Source organism: Pleurodeles waltl, chromosome 3_2 (genome assembly GCF_031143425.1).
Source record: "Pleurodeles waltl isolate 20211129_DDA chromosome 3_2, aPleWal1.hap1.20221129, whole genome shotgun sequence".
Lineage (NCBI taxonomy): Eukaryota > Metazoa > Chordata > Amphibia > Caudata > Salamandridae > Pleurodeles > Pleurodeles waltl.
Window position 1 is genome coordinate 117,805,280 of NC_090441.1, and position 24,468 is coordinate 117,829,747.

Below are 24,468 nucleotides of genomic sequence, written 5' to 3' on the forward strand. Positions count from 1 at the left end.
ACCGCACACCTCGCGCAACCAGATCCTTCCTTACTGCTCAGGCCTCCTCTCAAGTGGGTCACAGTCTCCTCACATCTGGGCCCTCAGCGCGTGCTGCTCGGTGGAGGAGGAAAGAGGCACGGCACCTGGGACAACAGACTGCACAGCCCGTCAGTGCCATCTCACCTCGGGACTCCCTCCCTGGGAGCGTCGCCTTGCAGCCTTCCCTCATCAGAGCACCGCATCACCAATAGTTGCCTGGTGCTCTGGGGGGAGGGAGAAAGGTTGCTTCCCATCCAGTAATCCATCCCAAAGCCGCTGCCCACCACGCCCCAGTCCTCAGGGCCACCTCCTCTCCACTTCAGCCCTAACATACAGTATGGCAATTGCAGAGGATGGCACAGCACAAGCTTCCTGGGATTCCCACAGGAAAAAGGGGTATGTGGGGCGCCCACCCGTTTCTGCAAGCTTCAGCCACAGATGTTGGCGGATTGCTGCGTCACCACAGGGGCTCAAGGAAGCTCGGCTGCCATCTTCGGCCAGCAAGCCACACCCAAAACTGACCATCTTAAGCTCTTAATGTCCAATAAAAATTCCACCTATGAACAGTCAAACATAATCAAAGTATACCTTTCTTGTTTTTCTGATGACATTGTAGACAGTATTAATTTTGATGTTGTGGGGCCCTAACACTCCTGGCCAGAGTGCCCCTGTGCACCACAAATCAAATGAATTGCATTGTGTTGTGAAATACTTTACATGACAGGCCCGGTTTAAGTGACGGATGTGGTGCTCAGCAATAAACCCTTGGGTGTAGAAGGGCCAACATGTTTAAGTTCCTGACAGAAAATTTTGGTTTTCTCAACACTCTCTAACAGGAACCCTTGTGCCTGGATGTGTGCAGGTGAATCTGCAGACCCATGAGATCCAAAACAAACAGGGTTGTCTGGTAGAACTGGTAAACACACGCAGGTAGGGATTTAGTAGCAGTGTTTTCTTGTTGGGTGTCACTTAAGTTACAAGCAAGACATTATGGTATTTAAAGTTCTGAGCCTTTTCTTTCACAACGGCAAATATGATCATACTGTCACATTTCCACCTTTCATCAGGGAAGGCAGGCTATAGTTGCCATTTGTATTGCACTATATTATTTGTAGTTCCAGGTCCTTTCATTCACAATGGCAAAGACTGGCATATCTCCACATTTACTTACTTCATAAGTATAAGCCTTCATTGCGGCTGGGCATTAGTACTCTTCTTTCCAGGTCAATCTATGACCTGAGTTTCCCTCTTGTTTTTTCAATCATTAGAGGCATATAACCCAAAGCATCTTCCTTTTACAATGGGCCATTCCAGTGTACAAGCCAACGTCTGAAAAACATACAGAAAACAGTGGTGTTTGGTTCAAATGATAGAATGAGTCTTATAAAATCCTTTGATCAACCAAGTAATACAGTTGAATTGGAATCTAAAAAATGTCCCTCTGGAAGCATTAAGAGTCCAGGATGGTGCACTGAGAAAGGTTCTTTGATATAGAAGGACCTGCAGACAGTGAGGATGATTCCATCTCTTTGATATTTGGGTGTTGAAAACGTATCTGACCCAAGAGATGCTCCTTAAAATTAGTGGTAAAAATCTGGGGCTGGGAAGTTGTGAGCACTTCATAAAAGGTTTTTTAAACGTAGTGATAGGAGTTGCACAAGCATAATAGCACCTCATGTTCTGTTTGTTATGGCCATAGCAGCTGGGATTTCCAGCAACTACCGCCCTTTGTGTTATGTCGGTAAGACCCACCTCTCCCACACCAGTTTTACTCAACAGCCATCTCTCCCTCAACCGCACTGACAATTGCACTGCTTAGCAACCAATCACACATCATGCAACTCTCTCAGGCATGCTTCCCAGCATCCATTCTCTTACCAATCAGGCACAGAGATCTGGGACCTGCTGCTCCACCACGTACTGGACCTACTGCTCAACAGGGAGAGCTTTATAATATCGACAGTCAGGACAAGCCCAGTGGAATGATCATCATCTACAAAGATGCCATCAGCTGCACCACCTCCATGAACATATCCTCAACCAACATGGAACACTTTTCGTTCAAGCTCCACATCACAGACAACTTCACCCTGTTTGACACCCTCATCTACAAACCACCTGAGACCACGCTCCAACTTCGATCGATGACACCATTGCTGACTTCATCGTACCCCTTTTCCTTGATACAAGCGCCTTCCTTCTCGGAGACTGAACTTCCACTTAGAAGACCATGCACAAACTGAACTTTAAAGCACTTCTTAACGACCTTGGAAACCTGGGCTCACCCATTGGCAAAAAATGTCCTTGACTCAACCTTTACCTCCTTCGACAACATCTCGACTGACAAAACCACACCAATCAGCTTGACAGACCATGTCCTAATCAAGTTCAGCATCCTTATCTTACACGATTGCAGACCTACAACTCCAAGACCAGCCACCAAAAACTGGAACAACATCCCAGATAAAGACTGAACCATCACACTCAATACATACTGACCCGGCCACAACTGCAGCTTCCTGAAGTCTCAACAACCTCAAACACTCAGAGCCACTATATTCTGACCATACGTCAGTTGGTACATGGAAGAACTCAGCACGATGAAGCAACACTGCAAGCAACTGGAGTGCAAAAGGAGAATAAGCAACAGCAACAAGGACAAAAACACCTTCAAATCCACCCGACACACTACCACTAACAGATCTGGACCTCCAAACGCACTGCTCTAGCTGACCGCATTGATGCCAGCACCAATAGAAGTAAAGAGATTTTGCCGTTAAGAAAGACTTCACCTCCCCAGCAGCCACCTCCAATACCATCATTCCCGCACAGGACTTCTGCAACAATCTCTCATTTTTTTTGCAGGAAGATAACCACTATATAGGGCAACTTCAACCCTCAACCGGACCCATCAGAACTCACTATTGACTTCCCATCTCGCCCAAAGAAGCAGCCTTAACCACATGGCCCACCATTACCATGGTCAGTCTATCTACTCTGGGGCCTCTTTGGACCACGGCCCCTACCATACCTTCAACAAAGGTCTCCAGCTCATCAGTGCAGCACCCCTAACCACTGTGAACACCTCCTTCTCTACAGCCACCTTCATGGACATTTGGAAGCATGTCACTAATCTCCCCCTGCTCAAAAACCCACCTCAGACTCATTTTTGCTTGTTAATTACAGACCAATCTCCATACTAATGTACCCAGACAAAGCCTAAGAGAAACTCATCAACAGGTGCTTTACCGTGCATCCCAGCGATCACCGACTCCTCAACCTAACAGTGTACAGTTTCAGACCCAACCACAGAAAAGAAACTGCCCTCGTCGGAGCCAAAGATAAAAATCTGTGCAATCCTAGACTGAGGAGACACAACAGCCCTCATCCTTCTGGACCTCTCCCTAGCCTTTAACACTCACCCACATCTTTAAAGCACTACACAACACTGGCTAGCATAACTCAACAACTGCATCTCCTTCCACACACTGTTCAGACACATGTGCTTGGCCGGACTCCTAGTTGCACACATTACACGCATCCTCGAAACCAGATCCGGCAGCCCGGCTTTTTTCTGCATCGCACCTAAAGCGTGGAAAAGTTCTGTCATTATACATGAGAGCCTCTTCTTTGAATAGCTCCCTGCCTACCCTTGGCTTCACTAGACTTTCAGCTACCCAGCGCCAGGATAACCCCCCACCCTTCCCCCCACCAGATGATAGCGCACTTTACAAATCCACATAACACAACAGACTTGTTAAACCATTACCTATTCTCTTGAGCCCAAAGTACACATCTTTTGTCCACCTTAGGTGCACAGAAGGTCATCTATGGTCACAAATGGTAGGTCCTAATTCAGAGAATCAGCATGTGTGGACATTTACACAAGCAGATGGAACTTAGAACCATGGAAAATCCATAGGTAAGATGGAGTTTCAGAATGTAGTACATTTTAGGGGGGGAAACATGGGTGTCTCCAGTGGAGGCCCTTTAGAAAACTAGTACCAAACCGAACTTTATAGTTTTTAAACATATGTTTCCATTGTTTGTTTTGTACTCCATTTGCACAGGTGCACATACTTTTTACACAAGGTTGGAGTAGGTGTGTAAGTCGGGTGGGAAATGGTTGAAAATATCCCCAAACATATACTTCACAGGGAAACTAGAAATTCATATTTTAAACCAGGAAATAGTTTATTTGACAGTGCACATTGCTGTAGCATTCTGGGGCACAAATTCACGTTGCCAGCACACAGAAAGTAAGGCATAACAGCCAAACAGAGAGATGCACTGGCGCACAATAGTAACAGATTATCACAAGTCCGATCAGACTGCAGTGAATCACGTGTAGTGCTAGGAAGCCATCCTAGGGCTACACGGTGCGCTTTGGGAATGGAAGCAACATGCGGACTGATACCCTGCAAGGATGGGGAAGAAGGATGGAACCATTTACATAGTTTTCCATGAGAAGCCCTCTGCTTTCTTTGTGAAGCTCGAAATAACAGGTTTGTGAATCGGCCAGTGCTTAATTTGTGCTTGTTGATTCCGGTGCTGAGCACCGGCACTTATTTGCGAGGGCCGGGGCTTATTCTTATGCCTCAAGAATTTGCTGCGAGCAAAAGAAACATATGTGAAAGACGGAAGAAGGAAAAACTAAAAAGGGTCATAAAGGGAGAAAGTAGAAAGTTGCAGGATGAGCTGAAGGGGCAGGGGTGGCCGTAAATGGATTAAAGAGGCCCGAGATGGCTTCAGGATTACGCTGCCTCAGTATTCAGTGCTGCAAGATTTAATTACAGCAGCCTCGTGTTTAAGAGAAGGGCTTTGAGCACCGCACCTCTTAATTTACAAATTAAGCACTGGAATCGGCCATTTAATACCTTAACCTATTTTTCCTTATTTACTCGCCTTGGGATGGCTCATAAACCCGTGGAACCGTAAGCTTTGTGTGAGAAAAAACACACGTGCACGGTGCACGCTTTCACTGACTGCGCGTTCACCTTCATAGGACCTGCTGCGCCGTAACATGCGCGGCGTTTGTAATCTCGTTCTTGCGCGCTCATTAGGAAATGTGACCAGGAAGCCGTTTCCAAGTACTTTATCAAACCAGAGGCGACGTTTTACAGCCTGAGCACACATGCCAGTGGATACCTTTATTGTGTGCAATCTCTTAGACAAACATTGGTTTAGCGCACTTGAGGGCAACGTGTAGAATTTTTGCTGCCTGTCAATAGATATCCTGTCCATGTCCCTGAACCTCACCGCACTGGAGTGACCGGGCCTTACTGGCTGTCAGTAGGTAGCATGTCTCTGTCCCTGAACTTCACTGCACGGGAGTGATCGGGCCTTACTGGCTGTCAGTAGATACCCTGTCTCTGTCCCTGAACCTCACCGCACTGGAGTGACCGGGCCTTACTGGCTGTCAGTAGATAGCCTGTCTCTGTCCCTGAACTTCACTGCACGGGAGTGATCGGGCCTTACTGGCTGTCAGTAGATAGCCTGTCTCTGTCCCTGAACCTCACCGCACTGGAGTGATCGGGCCTTACTGGCTGTCAGTAGGTAGCCTGTCTCTGTCCCTGAACCTCACCGCACTGGAGTGACCGGGCCTTACTGGCTGTCAGTAGGTAGCATGTCTCTGTCCCTGAACTTCACCGCACTGGAGTGACCGGGCCTTACCGCCTGTCAGTAGGTAGCATGTCTCTGTCCCTGAACTTCACCGCACTGGAGTGACCGGGCCTTACCGGCTGTCAGTAGGTAGCCTGTCACTGTCCCTGACCTTCACTGCCCTGGAGTGACCGGGCCTTGCTGGCTGTCAGTAGGTAGCCTGTCACTGTCCCTGACCTTCACTGCACTGGAGTGACCGGGCCTTACCGCCTGTCAGTAGGTAGCATGTCACTGTCCCTGACCTTCACTGCACTGGAGTGACCAGGTCTTACTGACTGTCAGTAGGTAGCCTGTCACTGTCCCTGACCTTCACTGCACTGGAGTGACCGGGTCTTACTGACTGTCAGTAGGTAGCATGTCACTGTCCCTGACCTTCACTGCACTGGAGTGACCGGGTCTTACTGACTGTCAGTAGGTAGCCTGTCACTGTCCCTGAACTTCACTGCACTGGAGTGACCGGGCCTTACCGCCTGTCAGTAGATAGCATGTCACTGTCCCTGACCTTCACCGCACTGGAGTGACTGGGCCTTACTGGCTGTCTGTAGGTAGCCTGTCACTGTCCCTGACCTTCACTGCACTGGAGTGACCGGGCCTTACCGGCTGTCAGTAGGTAGCCTGTCACTGTCCCTGACCTTCACTGCACTGGAGTGACCGGGCCTTGCTGGCTGTCAGTAGATAGCATGTCACTGTCCCTGAACCTCACTGCACTGGAGTGACCGGGCCTTACTGGCTGTCGGGAGGTAGCCCGTCTCTGTCCCTGAACTTCACTGCACTGGAGTGACTGGGTCTTACCGCCTGTCAGTAGATAGCATGTCTATGTCCCTGGCACTGAACCTCACTGCACTGGAGTGACCGGGCCTTACTGGCTGTTGGGAGGTAGCCTGTGTCTGTCCCTGAACCTCACTGCACTGGAGTGACCGGGCCTTACTGGCTGTCAGTAGGTATCCTGTCTATGTACTGAACCTCACTGCACTGGAGTGATCGGTCCTTACTGGCTGTCAGTAGATAGCACGTCTCTGTCCCTGAGCTTCACTGCACTGGAGTGACCGGGTCTTCGTTGTTGTCAGTAGATAGCCTGTCACTCGCCCCCACTGAACCTCACTGTACCAGAGTGACCTGGTCTTACTGGCTGTCACTAGATAGCATGTCTTTCTCTCTCTCCCTGGCACTGAACCTCACTGCACTGGAGTGATCAGCCTTAACTGGTTGTCAGTAGATATTTGTCTCTGTCCCTGGCACTGAACCTCACTGCATTGGAGTGTCCAGGTCTTATTGGCTGTCAGTAAATAGCATGTCTCAATGGCACGGAACCTCACTGCAATGGAGTGACCTGGTCTTATTGGCTGTCAATAGCTAGCCAGTCTCTCTCTCTCACACACTTTCCACAATGACGTTTGTCACAGCGTATGGCCAGGATCGGACTGGGACAAAAAATAGGCCTGGGCACCGAAATAAAAGTGGGACCAAGTAGCGAACCAGATAGCTGAAAAATAGCCCGCATTTGCAAATCAGGGCAGGTTTGAACTTGTAAAGACACGCTACAAAGGTACTTTGCAAGGTATGGAAGACTGAATTCCCAGGCCCACAAACTGCAAAAAAACGACCTACATACTGATCTGTCAGACCAGCCCATCGGGCACTGCCTGATTGTAATATAGCCCAGTCCGACCCTGAGTACAGTTTACAATATTCAGGTACACCCAGCAAGTCTCTGATGCCAGACACAAAACATTAGATAGCTTATGTTCAACTGTCTGTCACTGCCCCATTAATATCTGACACTATCTTGGTACCTTGTGGACAAACCAATCCATTTGCAATCAGTAGGAATACTAAGGTCCTACAGGAAAGGCGCATTTTGCTTTCGCACTTTGGGCCTGATTTAGATGTCGACGGAGGAAATACTCTATCACAAACATGATTTGTTATCCCGTCCGCCTGTTTAGGATCCCCGTAGGATATAATGGGATCGTAATACAGAGGACGGGATATCCGGGGAAGAGAGAAGGAGAGTAAGCAAGAAAGAAGGAATGAAAGAAAGCATAGAAAGATGGAAAAGGGAAGGAAAGATGAAAAAGAAAGAAAGATGAAAAACAAGGCTGGAAGGAAAGAAGTGGAAAGACGGAAAGAGAGGAGAAACGATGGAAAGAAAGAAACAAGCAAAGAAGGAAATATAAAGGAAAGAAGGGAGGAAAGAAAGCAAGAAAGTGGCTTCATGTTCCCTATGGACTTGAACACCTTTGCCCGGTATTTGATCTGGTTCTACAACTGTAAATATTTTGTTCACCAGCAGAAATAACTTTTTTATGCGTGTTGCTTTTTATGCGTACTTTGTACTGACTGTTCCTACATTTTCAGGGGAGTATGCAGGGTTTGACGAGACGCAGCTCACAGCCGAATCTGGTGGAAAGGGGAAGGTGATAAGACTATTGAAGGAGCGGTTCCGCTTCAAAAAGATGGTTATGATTGGAGACGGTGCCACCGACATGGAAGCGTGTCCACCTGCAGTAAGTAATACGAAGAGAAAACTGTACCTAGCTTAAGAAATGTGCTTACTGTGGTTTCTGTCCATCTTCAGATTGCATCAGCCACGACATTCACAGATGTGCTAGAAGTAGGAATACCACCTCATTGCTAGACGTCTACCCTTCAGCCTCATTTTTGCAATTATATAAAAATCCCGAACTCATACCTAAGTTACTCACTACCACAAAATATTTACCATTGAAACCATAACCACACATTTGGGATTTTCACAGTAAAGTGTGGATGGCGTTTGAAGGGGCTGTTGGGTCCGTTTTTATAAACAAGCTTTGGCAAAGCCAATAGTTCTGACGTTGTCCGCCAGCCACTTGACAATTCTTGTTTTGCTTACTGTATGCATAGTTAAAAGAGAATATCTTAATACAGAACAGTTTCAAATGATTACATCTGTTTTGCTGTGAAATACCAGCAGTCTGATAAACAAAGGACACTTCAAAAGGAATTTACAACAGCATTGGCAGAAGGCAGGAACTGATAAAGCTTGAATGTCTCCACGGAGCTATGAGTGACTAATAAGAGGCACCAGTCCCTTGAGTGTATGACTACAGGGAGGTGCTCCCACTGAGCTCCAGTTTAGGAGTTACATAATGAATACTCGATAAGCCAGAGCCTGTGTACTGATAGTGTCGCATAGGCTCTCATTATTCTAATGAGACTACTGGATTTGAGCGGCAGAATCGCCTGCGGTGTGGGGGACTGAGCCTGAACCCACTACAGGTGACACCTGACGGCCTAATCCGGGTTTTGCTCCGGCTAACTAGCAGTGCCTCATCTCCACCCAAGAGCAGGGATGATTGGGCAGCCGAGCGCATGACACAATTGACTCCTCAGGGAAATCGTGGTCACTCAGATCGCATCTGTTTCTCTAAGTTACATTAGTCTCACATGTACAAGGACAATCAGAGGCAGTATATGTTTCAATAAGGTTTTAATGAAGCAAATGCATCTTAGATAATAAAGCATGTCTGCAATAACCAGGATGAAAAAGCATGACAGGATTAAAATTGTGACAAGGAGAGTAAAGCATAAACATAACGCTATCATATTGTCACTAGAAGCATTGAAATAATTCCTACCTAGGCTATATTAGAACACAGCATGTTAAGCTCTAGTTCTGCCCTTCAGGTTCCCCTGGGAAGACATCATCCCTTATACCTGAGCAAGAGGCCTGTAGCCTACATAAGCAGCTGTAGTTAAGCGTTCAGCAATCCGCATACAGTCGTGGTCATCTGGCTGGAATCTCCCTCTAATGAGTATGGGACAGAGAAGTGTTTTTATAGTAAAACAGCTGATGTTCTGAGAAAATGTCCCTAGGTAAGGATGTGTATGTTTCTATGAACACTAGAGACAAAGCGTTACTACGTTTACTGGCAACCTATCTTACTGCAGCCTTGAGAGAAGCACAGAGTGAAAGAAATGTCTTGTTTCAGAACACAGTGCTAACCTAGGCAAAGAACAGCTAGATAGAGTGAAATAAAACAAGAGCGCAAATGTGGCTATTGTTAAAATAATAAACAAAGCTGAATAAGATATATCTAGATTAAAGTGCACAGCTGCAGGCCTAGTTTGCTAAAATAACGTGCATGGAGCTTTAACTAAAATGGCAGCACAACAATAGGGGACAATTGAGCCCAAGCACTCCTGTTGATCGAAGCTTTTTTGACAACAGGTAAGGGATTTAATTGAAAGGGGATGGATGGTCCTGATGAAGGCTGACTGACCCATATGGGCAACGGAAGCGGCCGAAACAAGTTGACTTATTAGCAGAGACTTGGGGTGAAAGTGTGATTGTATCCTAATATCACCACCATGAATCTATCTTTTTGACCTTATCCAGGTGGTCCCGGAATAAAGATTAGGAGTGGACACCCATGAGATAGTTTTAATAGTTGTTAGTGGTATTCTGTATGACTGATCCCCGTTTGTTTTGTTTTGTATTGAACTGTTCCCCCCCCCCCTATTGCTCCATCCCTGACGTTGGTTAGCGCGAGGGGTGTGGAAGCAAAAGCCCTATGATGAAGCATGCCACGAACAGTGGGTGATGGCAGTTTTTAATAGCTGAGCTGTGCCTGATGTGTGGTAGAGATCCACTGTGGTTTCTTGTTGTGGTTTGTGGTATTGAAAGCTAGAATGGAACATGTGTTTACATCCCATATTAAAATCCTGCTTTCACCCCACACTCTAAACACAAAGGCAACACTAAAGCTATTATAGGGTCAAAACAAAAACCCTGGCACTGAAAGGAACGACTCATGAGCGGATGTGCTAATTGTGAAAGAGCAAAATGCAGTCATGCAAAGTGAAGTTAACCAGTGGTTGAAATAGGTTGATCCATCCTGCCATACTGGATGCTGTTGTTGGTGTAAGCAAAATGTGAATGACACAACAAAAGCCCAATTGAAGAAGAGAGGTGGCTTAAAGCCCCTTTAAGTATGTATAAAATATATATCATTTTAGTAAACTCAAAAGATCTTTTCTAGCGCAGACCTAAAATGTGCAATCAACAAGGTTGTCTTGAAGAAAATTCAATATATATAGAGTTATACCATCAACCGCCCCACAAAAACTGTCATGTCACCGGCTGACAAATATAGAATCCTCATGGGATTAATATCCTAACGTTGTAAACATTGAGATGTGAAGGGATAGTGAGTGATAAGGAACAAGGGAATTGAAGCTAGGAAAAACAGGGCAACAGCATAAAGCTAAGCCATTTTAGGTGGTATATATATATGTTCGGTGGCATGTGAAGCTGCAGAAATACATGCTGTGCATTATCCTGCCATCTAGTGTTGGGCTCGGAGTGTTACAAGTTGTTTTTCTTCGAAGAAGTCTTTTCGAGTCACAAGACCGAGGGACTCCTCCCTTTCGGCTCCATTGCGCATGGGCGTCGACTCCATCTTAGATTGTTTTCTTTCCGCCATCGGGTTCAGACGTGTTCCTCTTCGCTCCGTATTTCGAATCGGGAAAGTTAGCTAAATATCGAAAATTTGACGGTATTGTTCGCGCTCGGTACCGGTTTAGTGTTAGCGTATCGACAACGATAGTAGAAGCGCTTCGGCGGCTCTTCGGGGCTTCCGCTCTTCAGCGGGGCCTGGTCGGCCCGACCGCATCCATCGACGAAACTAATGGACCGGACCCCCTTCGGCTTCTGTTTGAAGTGCCACTCGAAGTATCCTTATACAGACCAACACTTGGTCTGTAATCTGTGTTTATCACCAGAACACAGGGAGGATACTTGTGAGGCCTGTCGGCGTTTCGATAAAAAAAGACCCTAGGTGATCGAAGAGCGAGAAGACTACAAATGGCGTCGACACCGAGAGAACAACTCGACGTCAAAGAGGAGGAAAGAATTTCCATCCAGGGGACGGACTCAGACGAATCCGAAAGTGAGCGATCCACGACGATGCAGAAAACAGTGAGTAAAACTGCCCCGTCCAAGACTCACACAAAGATCGTTAAGGCCAAGGGGATGCCACCGCCAGCAGGCCATGGCTTAACCCATCGAAAAGAAGGTGACCAAACATCGGCACCGAAAAAGGCCAAACAATTGCCGAAGACATACGACTCCGGTCGAGATTCAGGCACCGAACAATCTCGGCACCGAGAGTTCGACTCACCCAAGGTGAGAAAAGTAACGTCGGAACCAAAAAAGACTTTATCGGAAGCATCGGTACCGAAAAAAGCGGCTTCGGAGCCGAAAAGAAGCTCTTACACAGAAGAGCAAGGACTTTCCAGCCAAATGCATGAAAAACACAGATTTGAGCAGGAAATAAGTATGGGGGAACCAGACCATATGCAAAGGAGGTTGCATATCCAGAAAGAGACTGGAAAAATACAAACTCTTCCTCCAATCAAAGCCAAACGAAAGCTGCCATTTCATGAGTCAGAAATGCAGCCGAAGGCGAAGGTGGCCAGAGATAAAACCCCACCACCAAGGTTTTCGCCACAACCTTCCCCATTACACTCACCACAGCTGTCCCCATTAACAACACCTCCAATGCAGTCACCTACGCATACAGGGATGACACAGGATGATCCGGATGCATGGGACTTATATGATGCTCCAGTATCAGACAACAGCCCAGATTGTTACCCAACAAGGCCGTCACCTCCAGAGGACAGTACTGCATATACGCAGGTACTATCAAGGGCAGCTACGTTCCACAATGTAGCAATGCATTAAGAGCCAATAGAGGATGATTTTCTGTTCAAAACCTTGGCATCCACCCACACTTCCTACCAGAGTCTGCCAATGCTCCCGGGCATGCTCAAGCACGCAAAACAGGTATTCCAAGAGCCAGTTAAAGGAAGGGCTATCACGCCTAGAGTGGAGAAAAAAATACAAGCCCCCCCCCCAACGGACCCTGTGTTTATAACACAGCAACTTACACCAGACTCGGTGGTTGTAGGAGCAGCAAGAAAGAGGGCAAACTCTCAATCGTCAGGAGATGCTCCACCGCCTGACAAAGAGAGTAGGAAGTTTGATGCAGCGGGCAAACGAGTGGCAGCACAGGCAGCCAATCGATGGCGGATCGCAAACTCACAAGCCCTGCTGGCTCGCTACAACAGGGCACACTGGGACGAGATGCAACACATTATACAGCACTTGCCCAAAGAACACCAGAAACGTGCCCAACAGGTTGTGGAAGAAGGACAAGCAATATCCAACAACCAAATAAGGTCCGCATTAGATGCGGCAGACACAGCAGCACGAACAGTCAACACTGCGGTAACCATTCGCAGGTATGCATGGTTACGACGCTCGGGATTCAAGCCAGAAATCCAACAAGCTGTGTTAAACATGCCTTTTAACCAGGAACAATTGTTTGGGCTGGACGTGGACACAGCAATTGAAAAATTAAAGAAGGACACGGACACGGCCAAAGCCATTTTCGCGCTCTACTCCCCACAGAGCAGAGGCACATTTAGAAAGCCACAATTTAGAGGGGGGGTTCGAATGCAAACACCAGAGCCTTCCACCTCGCAAACCAGACCTACCTATCAGGGACAATACCAGAGGGGAGGGTTTCGTGGCTCATATAGAAGTGGACAATTCCCAAGAGGAAGGGGAAAATTCCAAACACCTAAGACAAGTCAAACCAAACAGTGACTTCAATGTCATAAAACCCCAACACTCAACACCAGTGGGGGGGAGACTTACCGCATACTACCAAAACTGGACACACATAACTACGGACGCATGGGTCCTAGCCATTATCCAACATGGTTATTGCATAGAATTCAGACATTTCCCGACAGATGTGCCCCCAAGGGCACACAATATGTCCAAACAACACTTAGACCTATTACAAATAGAGGTCCAAGCATTATTACAAAAACAAGCAATAGAGTTAGTACCCAACCATCAGAAAGGAACAGGCGTCTACTCACTATATTTCCTAATTCCAAAAAAGGACAAAACGTTAAGACCTATATTAGACCTCAGAACACTGAATCTCTTCATCAAGTCGGATCACTTCCACATGGTAACACTTCAAGACGTGGTTCCCTTACTAAAAAAGAGGACTACATGTCAACGTTAGATCTCAAGGATGCCTACTTTCACATACCCATACATCCTTCTCACAGGAAATACTTAAGGGTTGGAATACACGGCGTGCACTATCAATTCAAAGTGTTACCGTTCGGGATAACAACAGCCCCAAGGGTATTCACAAAATGCCTTGCAGTAGTAGCCGCTCACATAAGGAGACAGCACATGCACGTATTCCCATACTTAGACGACTGGCTAATAAAAACCAGCACTCAACAACAGTGTCTTCTTCACACGCAATACGTTATAGAAACTCTACACGAACTAGGATTTTCTATAAATTACCAGAAATCACATCTGCAGCCATCCCAAATACAACAATACTTGGGAGCAACACTCAACACACAAAAAGCGATTGCCACTCCAAGTCTACAAAGGGTCCAAGCGTTCCAAAATATAACATCAAACATACAGCCAAACCAACACTACCAAGTAAGGTTTGTAATGAAACTTCTAGGCATGATGTCTTCATGCATAGCCATTGTCCCAAACGCGAGATTACACATGCGGCCCTTACAACAGTGCCTAGCAAAACAATGGACACAAGCACTTATAAGAGTAAGTGAGATACAAGCATTTACTATACAAGAACCCTTTATACAAATACATAAACATAAAGTGGTTCTCCGTACAAATCCCAAATTCCTACCAAAGGTCATATCGCCATTCCACCTAAACCAAACAGTGGAACTCCCAGTCTTCTTTCCACAACCAGACTCAGTAGCCGAAATTGCCTTACATACATTAGACATAAAAAGAGCACTAATGTATTACATTGACAGGACAAAACAATTTCGTAAAACAAAACAATTGTTCGTAGCCTTCCAAAAACCTCATGCAGGTAATCCTGTATCCAAACAAGGCATTGCCAGATGGATAGTTAAATTTATTCAAACTTGCTATATTAAAGCAAAAAGAGATCTACCTATTACACCAAGAGCGCATTCCACTAGGAAAAAAGGCGCCACAATGGCTTTTCTGGGGAATATACCTATGACAGAAATTTGTAAGGCAGCCACCTGGTCTACGCCTCATACATTCACAAAACATTACTGTGTAGATGTGTTAACAACACAACAAGCCACAGTAGGACAGGCTGTATTGAGAACATTATTTCAGACAACTTCAACTCCTACAGGCTAAGCCACGGCTTTTTGGGGAGATTACTGCTGATTAGTCTATGCACAGCATGTGTATCTGCAGCTACACATGCCACTGAACGGAAAATGTCACTTACCCAGTGTACATCTGTTCGTGGCATGAGACGCTGCAGATTCACATGCGCCCTCCCACCTCCCCGGGAGCCTGTAGCCATTGTTAGTTGAATAAGAATTGTAAATTTGTAAATAAATATTATTTTAAGACACATTGGGGCTCATTCTGAGCCCGGCGGGCGGCGGGAGCCGCCCGCCTGGAGGGAGCCGCCAAATGACCGCACCGCGGTCAAAAGACCGCGGCGGCCATTCAGACATTTCCTCTGGGCCGGCGGGCGCTCTCCAAAAGAGCGCCCGCCGGCCCAGAGGAAATGCCCCTGCAACGAGGACGCCGGCTCAGAATTGAGCCGGCGTAGTTGCAGGGGTGCGACGGGTGCAGTTTGCACCTGTCGCGTATTTCAGTGTCTGCATTGCAGACACTGAAATACACAGTGGGGCCCTCTTACGGGGGCCCCTGCAGTGCCCATGCCATTGGCACTGCAGGGGCCCCCAGGGGCCCCGCGGCACCCCCTACCGCCATCCTGTTACTGGCGGGCGAACCGCCAGGAACAGGATGGCGGTAGGGGGTGTCAGAATCCCCCATGGCGGCGCAGCAAGCTGCGCCGCCATGGGGGATTCCAAGGGCAGCGGAAAACCGGCGGGAGACCGCCGGTTTTCCTTGTCTGACCGCGGCCGAACCGCCGCGGTCAGAATGCCCTGCGGGGCACCGCCGGTCTGTCGGCGGTGCTCCCGCCGACCCTGGCCCCGGCGGTCTGAGACCGCCGGGGTCAGAATGACCCCCATTATGTACATACATACCTACTCCATTGCATGGGCACATCTAGTATTCTCTCAACTCCTACCTCACCCTCAGCGGGGAAAACAATCTAAGATGGAGTCGACGCCCATGCGCAATGGAGCCGAAAGGGAGGAGTCCTTCGGTCTCGTGACTCGAAAAGACTTCTTCGAAGAAAAACAACTTGTAACACTCCGAGCCCAACACAAGATGGCAGGATAATGCACAGCATGTGAATCTGCAGCGTCTCATGCCACGAACAGATGTACACTGGGTAAGTGACATTTTCCATATAATCAAATACAGCTATTGCCCAGGGAAAAAAGTACAGCCCGAGGCCACATGAATATAGCGATTAAAAAATACCTCTACAATAACCACCCAAGAATAAAAGGGGCAATGGTGACAAACAAAAAAAATGCAATGTATTTTGGTAATAAGGTCAAGGTAACACTTTCCTTGTAATGGGTTTCTTTATGATTATATAAATACTTATCATGGTGTTTATCATGAAAATTACCACGTTTGCCTTTTGCTGCCTCTCTCTTCTGGCTCATATTATCCAGCTTCATATGACAGCTTCTCCCTTTTCACTCATGGAGCCAGGTAGTATGTTTGGCAGCGGTGAAAAAACAGTTCAGATAGATCTTTTGTTTTTGGTCACTCAAGAATGTTGTGAACGATTTCAGTATTGATGCTGGGATAATAATTAAACCCATTTGGTGGTTGACACTGCCAAAGGCAATGGAGAAGACTAGGCTCAAGGCACTGGTGCCCGCTTGGACTTTATACCAAACTAGTTAGAGTGGTTGCCTTGCAGTGAACTAGTTGAATGCTCTTTTGGCAGAGTTTTCTAATTGTGTGCCTTTTGCTGTTTCAGTGTTTGTGGCAAAGGAGCTGTTACCAATGCTTTTCACGGGAATGCTAAAACTATGTGTGTCATTCTTCAGTCAGGGAGGAGTTGGTGCCACCTCGAACTTGCAATCACTCGGGCGTGAGGAGGGAGGCTTAGCATTGGGTAGGGAGGATTGAAAAAAACTGAAAGGGAGTTGTCCTTATGTGCTTTCAAAATTGGTGTAAAGATTGCTCAAAAGATTACATAGATGCCACAATCTTGAGACTAAGCAGGTCTTTTTCCCGGAATAAGTTCTTCAGGCTTGAACATAGATCATGAGATGGGGTTATTAGCTATTGTGTACAGATGGGTCTGAGGAAACTTTGAATTATTTGCAGAAAGTTCTTGTGACTTATTTGAAGCATTTTCGATTTTGTGTTTGGCTGGGTCAGTATTTGTGCTTGCAATGTGGCCTTTCAGATAATTTGTTTGATGGTGGGTTAGAACAGGATGTATGCAATAGCTATTTGTGGTTGGTAGAGCTGTGGTAAATATATTTGACATTGAAGACTGATGGAGATGGTGCGTAGTTGAGCTACGTTACACTTTATATCCTGCTTTATGCAGTATCTGATTGTGCATTGTCAAGGCGTAGGTAGGCTAAAGTACTTGTTGTAGAGATATGTAACTTAATCCTTCAGAGACCTAGATGGGGCTCATTCTCCTCTTTAGAGGTGTGACTCTGGATCATTGAGAGGAGAAGGGAGCACTCCCAACACATCACTGGGCTGAAGTCCAAGAAGATGACAATGTCTCTGATGAGACAGTGACCATAGTTGTGGGAGGGACTGGAAGAAAGTAGAAAGAGAAAGAAGTTTCTGAATTGCAAGAAAGGTTTTGCCCTAAGGGGGCCATATAAAAGATAAAGTCACCCTCTACTAAGGTTCACTCAGTGTTTGGTTTCATGTGGTTAGTAGGTGGGTACCAGAAGTGATAAATGCTCGGGGGGGACCCATAGGTTTCAGGTGATAGAAAGTATCAAACATTTATTAGGTCATTTCACGCCTCGTTCTCAATTCCTTTATTTCTAAGTGTTTAAATGATGCTAATGACTGAGTTACCAGGTTATTGTGAAATGTCATAAAGTAAAGCATCAGAGCAGTTTTCGGGGACATATGGCACTGTACTAAACTCCACATAAGTAATGTAATATTATACACCCATTGCTCTTCTTTGTATTTTGCTCTGCAGGATGGATTCATTGGATTTGGAGGTAACGTCGTAAGGCAGCAGGTCAAAGAGAATGCAAAATGGTACATCACAGATTTCGAGGAACTGCTAAGAGAACTGGAAAACAAAAACTGTAAAATGAAACAGAATAATATATTTTACTGATTGCTCCTATGGATTGTTATATAGAAAATAAACAAATATTTTTTATTGTTTATGTAAAATGCGCGGTGCAGTTTTTTTCATTACAGCACCACGAGAATTATCTGAGAGGCGAAGATAAAATTGTACAAAAAGGTGATCCGGATTCCACGGCACGAGCTACGCAAACACACTGCCGTTTTCATGCAATTAACTGGTACAGTATTAATAATTTACTAAATACTCACAAACACGAACTGGCATAACCAATAGGTCTGGATTTTTAAAATGAAAGTGTTTTTCATTGGTTGGCCATTTCGGATGTGTGGTTGGTCAGAGTGACGAGTAGGTGAATGCCAGAATGAATCAAGGGGTGGATGAATGAGCACCCAGGCATTGCAGTACATGCGCTCGCGGGGCATCCATAGGGTACAGCAAGGTATGTACCCACTCTGAGGCATCTTTATCCCACAGGTCCAGAGAGGGGGCGACTCACTTGCAGCCAGTGCGTTGGCGCCCTGGAACGAGCGAATAACAGGCAAAGGGTCTAAACTGGTGTCTGTTCTTCCTTTTATGAGGTCTCACATTCAGGCCAAGAATGACAATTTTAATGTTGAATTAGATGGTATTCCCTCAGCAGCACACCCATCTCTTCCCAGTACCTAGTAGGCCCCCTGCAGGTCCATAGTTTATGTACACAGCCCGAACAGTCTTTCCGAGGTCTTCGGCAAGTTTACGACGGGCGGGTGTAGTCTGTGCAGCAGAGGAGGTGGAGAAAAACCGTGTAACTTTAAAGGTAGCTTCTCCACATCGAATTTTAAAATGTAAACACGCTGTACCGCGCGGTCAGAGCTTCATAGCAGCCGTCCTATTTCGCTTATACGAGTTCACAGTGAATGACTGAGTATACGAATGAACGGAGTGGGTCAGTGCACCAATAAACAGATCAAAGATTGGGTGCATTTCAGAAATTAATAAATTCCCAAGGGAGTGAGTGATGGATGTATGGATGAATGAATGGTGAATGAGGCCTCGTGGATGAAGGAATGGTTCCCATGGATGAATGAGTGATACCTGATAAAGTTACACTCCTGCGACTGTGCTCATCCTTTGGACTTGACTGTCTCTCCACCTCCAGGTGCCACACAGAAGTGGGCAACTGCGCAAGCCTTTAACATGTATACAGGTAGAAAGAAACATGTCGACGCGCATCTTACCGCCACTGGTAGAAAAGGGCGTGATAGCGAATGGTGTAGAATAGATATAGAGCACGTATATCACTGGGTGTATTTTTCCAAAGTATAAGAAGTGATGTTCATTAAAGATCAGAGAAACGTTCACGCAGAAGTCTTCAAAGATTGTTTCAACTTTATGCACGCGCGATGCAAAAAGCACATAGGCCATCAACCCAGTGCAGTAGGCGCCCTCCATGCAAACAGCACATGAGAATAAACCCAGTGGAGTATGCGCCCTTCATGCAAACAGCACATGAGAATAAACCTCAGTGGAGTATGCGCCCTTCATGCAAACAGCACATCAGAATAAACCCCAGTGGAGGATGCGCCCTTCATGCAAACAGCACATGAGAATAAACCCAGTGGAGTATGCGCCCTCCATGCAAACAGCACATGAGAATAAACCCCAGTGGAGGATGCGCCCCTCATGCAAACAGCACATGAGAATAAACCCAGTGAGGATGCGCCCTTCATGCAAACATCACATGAGAATAAACCCAGTGAGGATGCGCCCTTCATGCAAACATCACATGAGAATAAACCCAGTGGAGTATGCGCCCCTCATGCAAACAGCACATGAGAATAAACCTCAGTGGAGTATGCGCCCTCCATGGGAATAAACCCCAGTGGAGTATGCGCCCTCCATGGGAATAAACCCCAGTGAAAGACGCACCCTCGGGGGGAATATTAGGACTGGCTTCCGTCAGAGGCCGGCAAGATGACGGCCGGAGCGGGCCGAATACGGGCATGTAACCCGACAGGAGCGCGGTAGCTCCTAGAGACAGTCTGGGGCCTGGCGGACGGTGGCGGGAGGGAGGCGCGCCAGGAAGTGCAACCAGCCGAAGCCCAGAACCAAGCGCGAAGAAGCTTGTGAGCGGCCGGACGTGAGCGAGCGCCTGGGCCCGGCGCCGAGGGTTAAACAGTGCGGCTTGCTGCTCGGTTCCTGCAGGCGCCCTGCCACCCTGAGAGGGGTAAGAGAAGCCCTAGCGACAGAGGGGGTCCCGGGGATGTAGCATACGAAGCCTGAAGCTCACCTTGAAGCGGTAACTGCGGGGGAAGCCCGAGGGGCTCTGGAGATGCTGGAGCCGGTCGGCAAGGCTAGAAACTACCGGGGCCGCACTCTGGAGACATATAGGCCCATTGAAGATTAGGAGGTGACAACAACTGACCAGCTGGTGGAATAATCTGAATTTACCTGGGGCCGCCGCATACCTCATATAAACCACAGTTAAGGGTATGGCCCCCACACTTTGGACGCAACCGGGACCCCAAAGGGGCAATGGGGTGTAGAGACTGCCCAGGGGCAGAGACAGCATGGCCTAGGAGGAAACTCACCCCCCTCAGATCACACGTCCTCAGCTCCCTTCACATACACAACACGGGTAAATCAAAAGTGAGGAAGACCAAACCACTGGACACCCATCAGGAAGGGGCAGAAAGAGGGACCCCACCCCAAGCAAATACCAGCAAAGGCACCCCGCGACCGATTATAGCCAGAGACTGAGGTGATATACTTCAGCTCTCCCGCAAACATGGTCTCCGGACACTTGGTCTCCCCTGACTGTATGACATTTATCCAAAGACAGAGAGGAACATTTATACCAGTCAAAAAGACGCCGCACCAACTAGGTACTGAATACTCTGATCTTCCCAGCGAATCTGAGGGTAGTCCACAAGACAAGGTCCACTTTCTGATGTCTGCACAGAAGGCATGGCAGTGGATGGAACAACAAGGCTTGGGATGTGAGCCGGTTGCCTCGTTGGCGGACGCCCACGCGTGGCAGCAGCAGAAATTCAGGAAGAGTAGAGGAGCAGATCCTTCCCGGCGAACACACAGATGAAGACAGAACAAGAGAAAGTAGTGGAAGCAATCAAAAACAGCACAGGACTTCTCAACAGCAATAAATGGAGGGCAGTAGCGCGTGGGGGGAGATTGGGTCAGAGTCTGCGGGGGCCAACACGGAGACTGAAGAAGAAGGCATGCCTGTGATCCCTGATAGGGCAGCCAGTGCACAGCATGCCATGTGTTTCTTATATATCTTCGACTCAGCACCTGCAGGGACCTACTCTTGCATAGAATGGTGCACAAGATTCTTTAGAAACACGTTTACTTGGTTAAAGGGTTGCACATACTATGAATTGGGGGGTGGTCATGTTCGGAGCACAGTAAGGTAGGGTGGAGGGAGTTGAGTTCAGGAGATGTTCTACTCACTGTGCTCACACAGGAGGTACAACCCCTGCTTGGGCACAGATTGCCCATATAGCCATGTGAGTGCCTTATGGCAAAGACACAAACCTTGAACCTGGAATTGTGGAATGTCAAAAGCCTTGGCAAGGCGGTGAAGAGAGAGGACCGGGGACAAGGGCCCTCAACAAATATAAGGCAGATGTGCTATTCCTCCAGGAAACCCACCTGACGGATGGGCAACACAAAGTCTAGGACAGGGTAAATACAAGTTGGCATCCTATGCATCAGCACGCTTCCAGCTCATGGGGGATGGCCCTACTGCTCCAGCAGTCATTACCAATCCATGTCCTCCGAATGTGGTTAGACCATAATGGGAGGGTGGGAGAGAAAGGATGTGATTTTTCTCAACACATAAGCCCCACCAGGCCTTCAACCACTGACACTGCAGAAGGTAGGACAACTCCTAGCTGGGTTTCCACAGGCCTGCACCATAGTAGCGGGAGATTTCAACCTGGTGCACAATACGTACCTAGATAGAATGAGCACCAGACCAGAGGGAGAGGCCACAAATGGGAATTTGGACTGACAGATGCCTGGAGAGCACTGCATGGCCAGGAAAGGGGCTTCTCCTTTAACTCGCACCTTCATAACATGTCCTCTAGACCGGACTCAATTCTAACTCCTAGGGACACAGTGGGAAGATACCTGGAGGGCAGGTATCTGGCACGAGGGATCGCGCTAAAGGTCATCCTAAATACAAGTAGAGAAAAGAAATCCAGCATTGGAGAATGGCTACTTGGAGACTGGTAAATAAATAGGTAGTGAAGACGCTAGACAGGGCCACTAAACTCTATTTCAGAGAAACTGAAGGAACTGTAGCTAGTGCCGGCATAGTTTGGGAGGCATACAAGACGACTTTTAGAGGTGTACCGATAGCAGGAGATGTGAGTGATAAAAGGGCCAGACTACAACACCTGAAGACACGAGAACGCAAAATGGAGACCCTAGAGAAACAATATACCACCCATGCTACGGCATGGACTTAGTGAAACGTAGAGGGCAAACGCATCGAAAGGTGGCGCGCCATGAGGTAAAGGTCTCCTATCTTCCCAAACAGAAGCGCATTTACGAAGCTGGTGACAAAGCTAGTAAACTGACAGCCTGGATGGTGGCTAGAGAAAGGGCATCCATGCATATAGGGGAACTCTGCTTAGAATCAGGAGAAATTGTGAGGGAACGCGGACAAATCACAGAAACATTTGTGACACATATGGCTACTTTCAACACCCTCACAGCTGAGCCCCCGCAAACCGAGCTTGAAAGCTTTGTACGTGATTGTTTGGTTAAAACTCTACACCGGGAACAGCAAGAAGCAATAGATCTAGATCTCACAGCGGCAGAAATAACAGTGACACTGGCTCAGATGCAAGCCGGGAAGGCCACAGGTCCGAGTGGACAACCAGTAGAATTTTTCTGCAAACAGACTCGAAGGGTGTCAAAACCAATGCTATTTATGTACAAAGATGCTTTACCAATGAGATCACCCCCAGCTGATTTGTGCATGGTGACAATTGTACTTTTACATAATGCCGGAAAACCGGAATAAAGGAGGGATTCCTATAGGCCAATCTCATTGTTAAATGTTGATGCCAAAATCCTCGCAAAAGTATTGGCTAACAGACTCCACACCGTGATCAGTGACCTGGTGCACCCTGACAAGATGGGCTTCATGCCTTGTTGCTTAACCAAATTGAACCTATGATGTCACTACAATAACGCAGAACAATCAGACGCAGGGGGATGCCGTGGGTTGTGGTGTCCTTAGACTCGGTGGAATGGCCTCTCCTGTTCTCGCTACTGGAAATAATGGGATTTGGGCCTCACTACATTAATTGGGTTAAATTGCTGTGTAAAGACCCTGTGCTAGGATCAAGGTTAATGGCTGCATATCTTGGAAGAGGTACGAGACAAGGTTGCCCTCTCTCATCGATGCTATTCGCACTAGCGATAGAACCCCTGGCAACACTTATGAGGGTGAACGCACAAATTTGGGGATGGATGGGTGAATCAGGATGGGAGGAGAGAGTGCCACTCTACGCAGATGATATACAGCTATACCTGACCCACACTGCACAATCGCTGGCCCGTGTGCAGGAACTGTTTCACATATTTGGGGAGTTCTCAGGGTTCGCAGTTAACTGGGAGAAGTCATGTCTCTTCCCAATAGGAGGATGGAAGTCACCAAACCCACTACCACTGCCACTAAGGGTGGAGCACTACAAATTCAAATACCTAGGTGTCTGGGTTACCAGAGATGCAACCTCCCATACCCGTGAAAGTCTCAGTCCGCTGCTACAGATATGGGAAAGAGATATGAAACACTGGTCTACACTGCCACTGAACCTACTGGGTAGAGCGACCATGTTTAAAATGATTGCTCTGCCCCAATTACTATATGTTTTGCTAAATAGCCCATATGAGATTTTGATGTCCTTCTTTAAACAAGTAGATGCCCTGCTGAGGATGCTACTCTGGGTGGGTGGACCACCCTGCATAGCATTATGGACACCACAGAGATCCAAATTTGAGGGAGGGATAGCGCTCCAAAACACACTATGAGGCAGCGCAAATCGGCATAGTGAACGACTTGGTGTATGCAGATAGAGAAGATCCGGCTTTCCGAATGGACAGATGGGGAACGGAAGATTATAGTTGCATGCATGCATTATATGGAGGCCAATTGAGTAAGGGGCATACCCGGCAATGGGCACAGTTGTAAAGGTATGGAACGGTCTATAGAAGGAATTGAAATGGGAAACAAGATTTACTCCCTGTACACCACTTTGGGAAGAGACACGGCTGCGACAAGTGTTCGCTCTACGGGGCTTTCTAGGGTGGCGCATGGTTGGCATATCTACCCCAGCAGAGATGTGGGATGGTAATGGGATGACTCCCTTCGAACACCTCTAAATGGAATATGAGATGCCTATCGCACAGTGGCTCAAAATATAGACTACTGAGACACACACTCATCCAAGTATAGATATAGCTGAGGAAACACAGAAAG

The 24,468-nt window shown here is 47.3% G+C and overlaps 1 protein-coding gene across 5 annotated transcripts in view; it reads left to right on the forward strand.

The window, feature by feature from the left end:
* The window catches only part of PSPH (phosphoserine phosphatase), a 172,038-nt gene extending 153,977 nt beyond the window's left edge, over positions 1–18,061 (forward strand). For all 5 annotated transcript variants that reach the window (XM_069226939.1, XM_069226941.1, XM_069226938.1 and 2 more), the window contains 2 exons: positions 8,041–8,189; positions 17,859–18,061. In XM_069226939.1, coding sequence (XP_069083040.1) covers positions 8,041–8,189; positions 17,859–18,002 — 293 coding nt within the window. In that variant the 3' untranslated portion in view covers positions 18,003–18,061. The remainder of the gene's footprint in view (positions 1–8,040; positions 8,190–17,858) is intronic.
* The last annotated feature ends 6,407 nt before the right edge of the window (positions 18,062–24,468 follow it).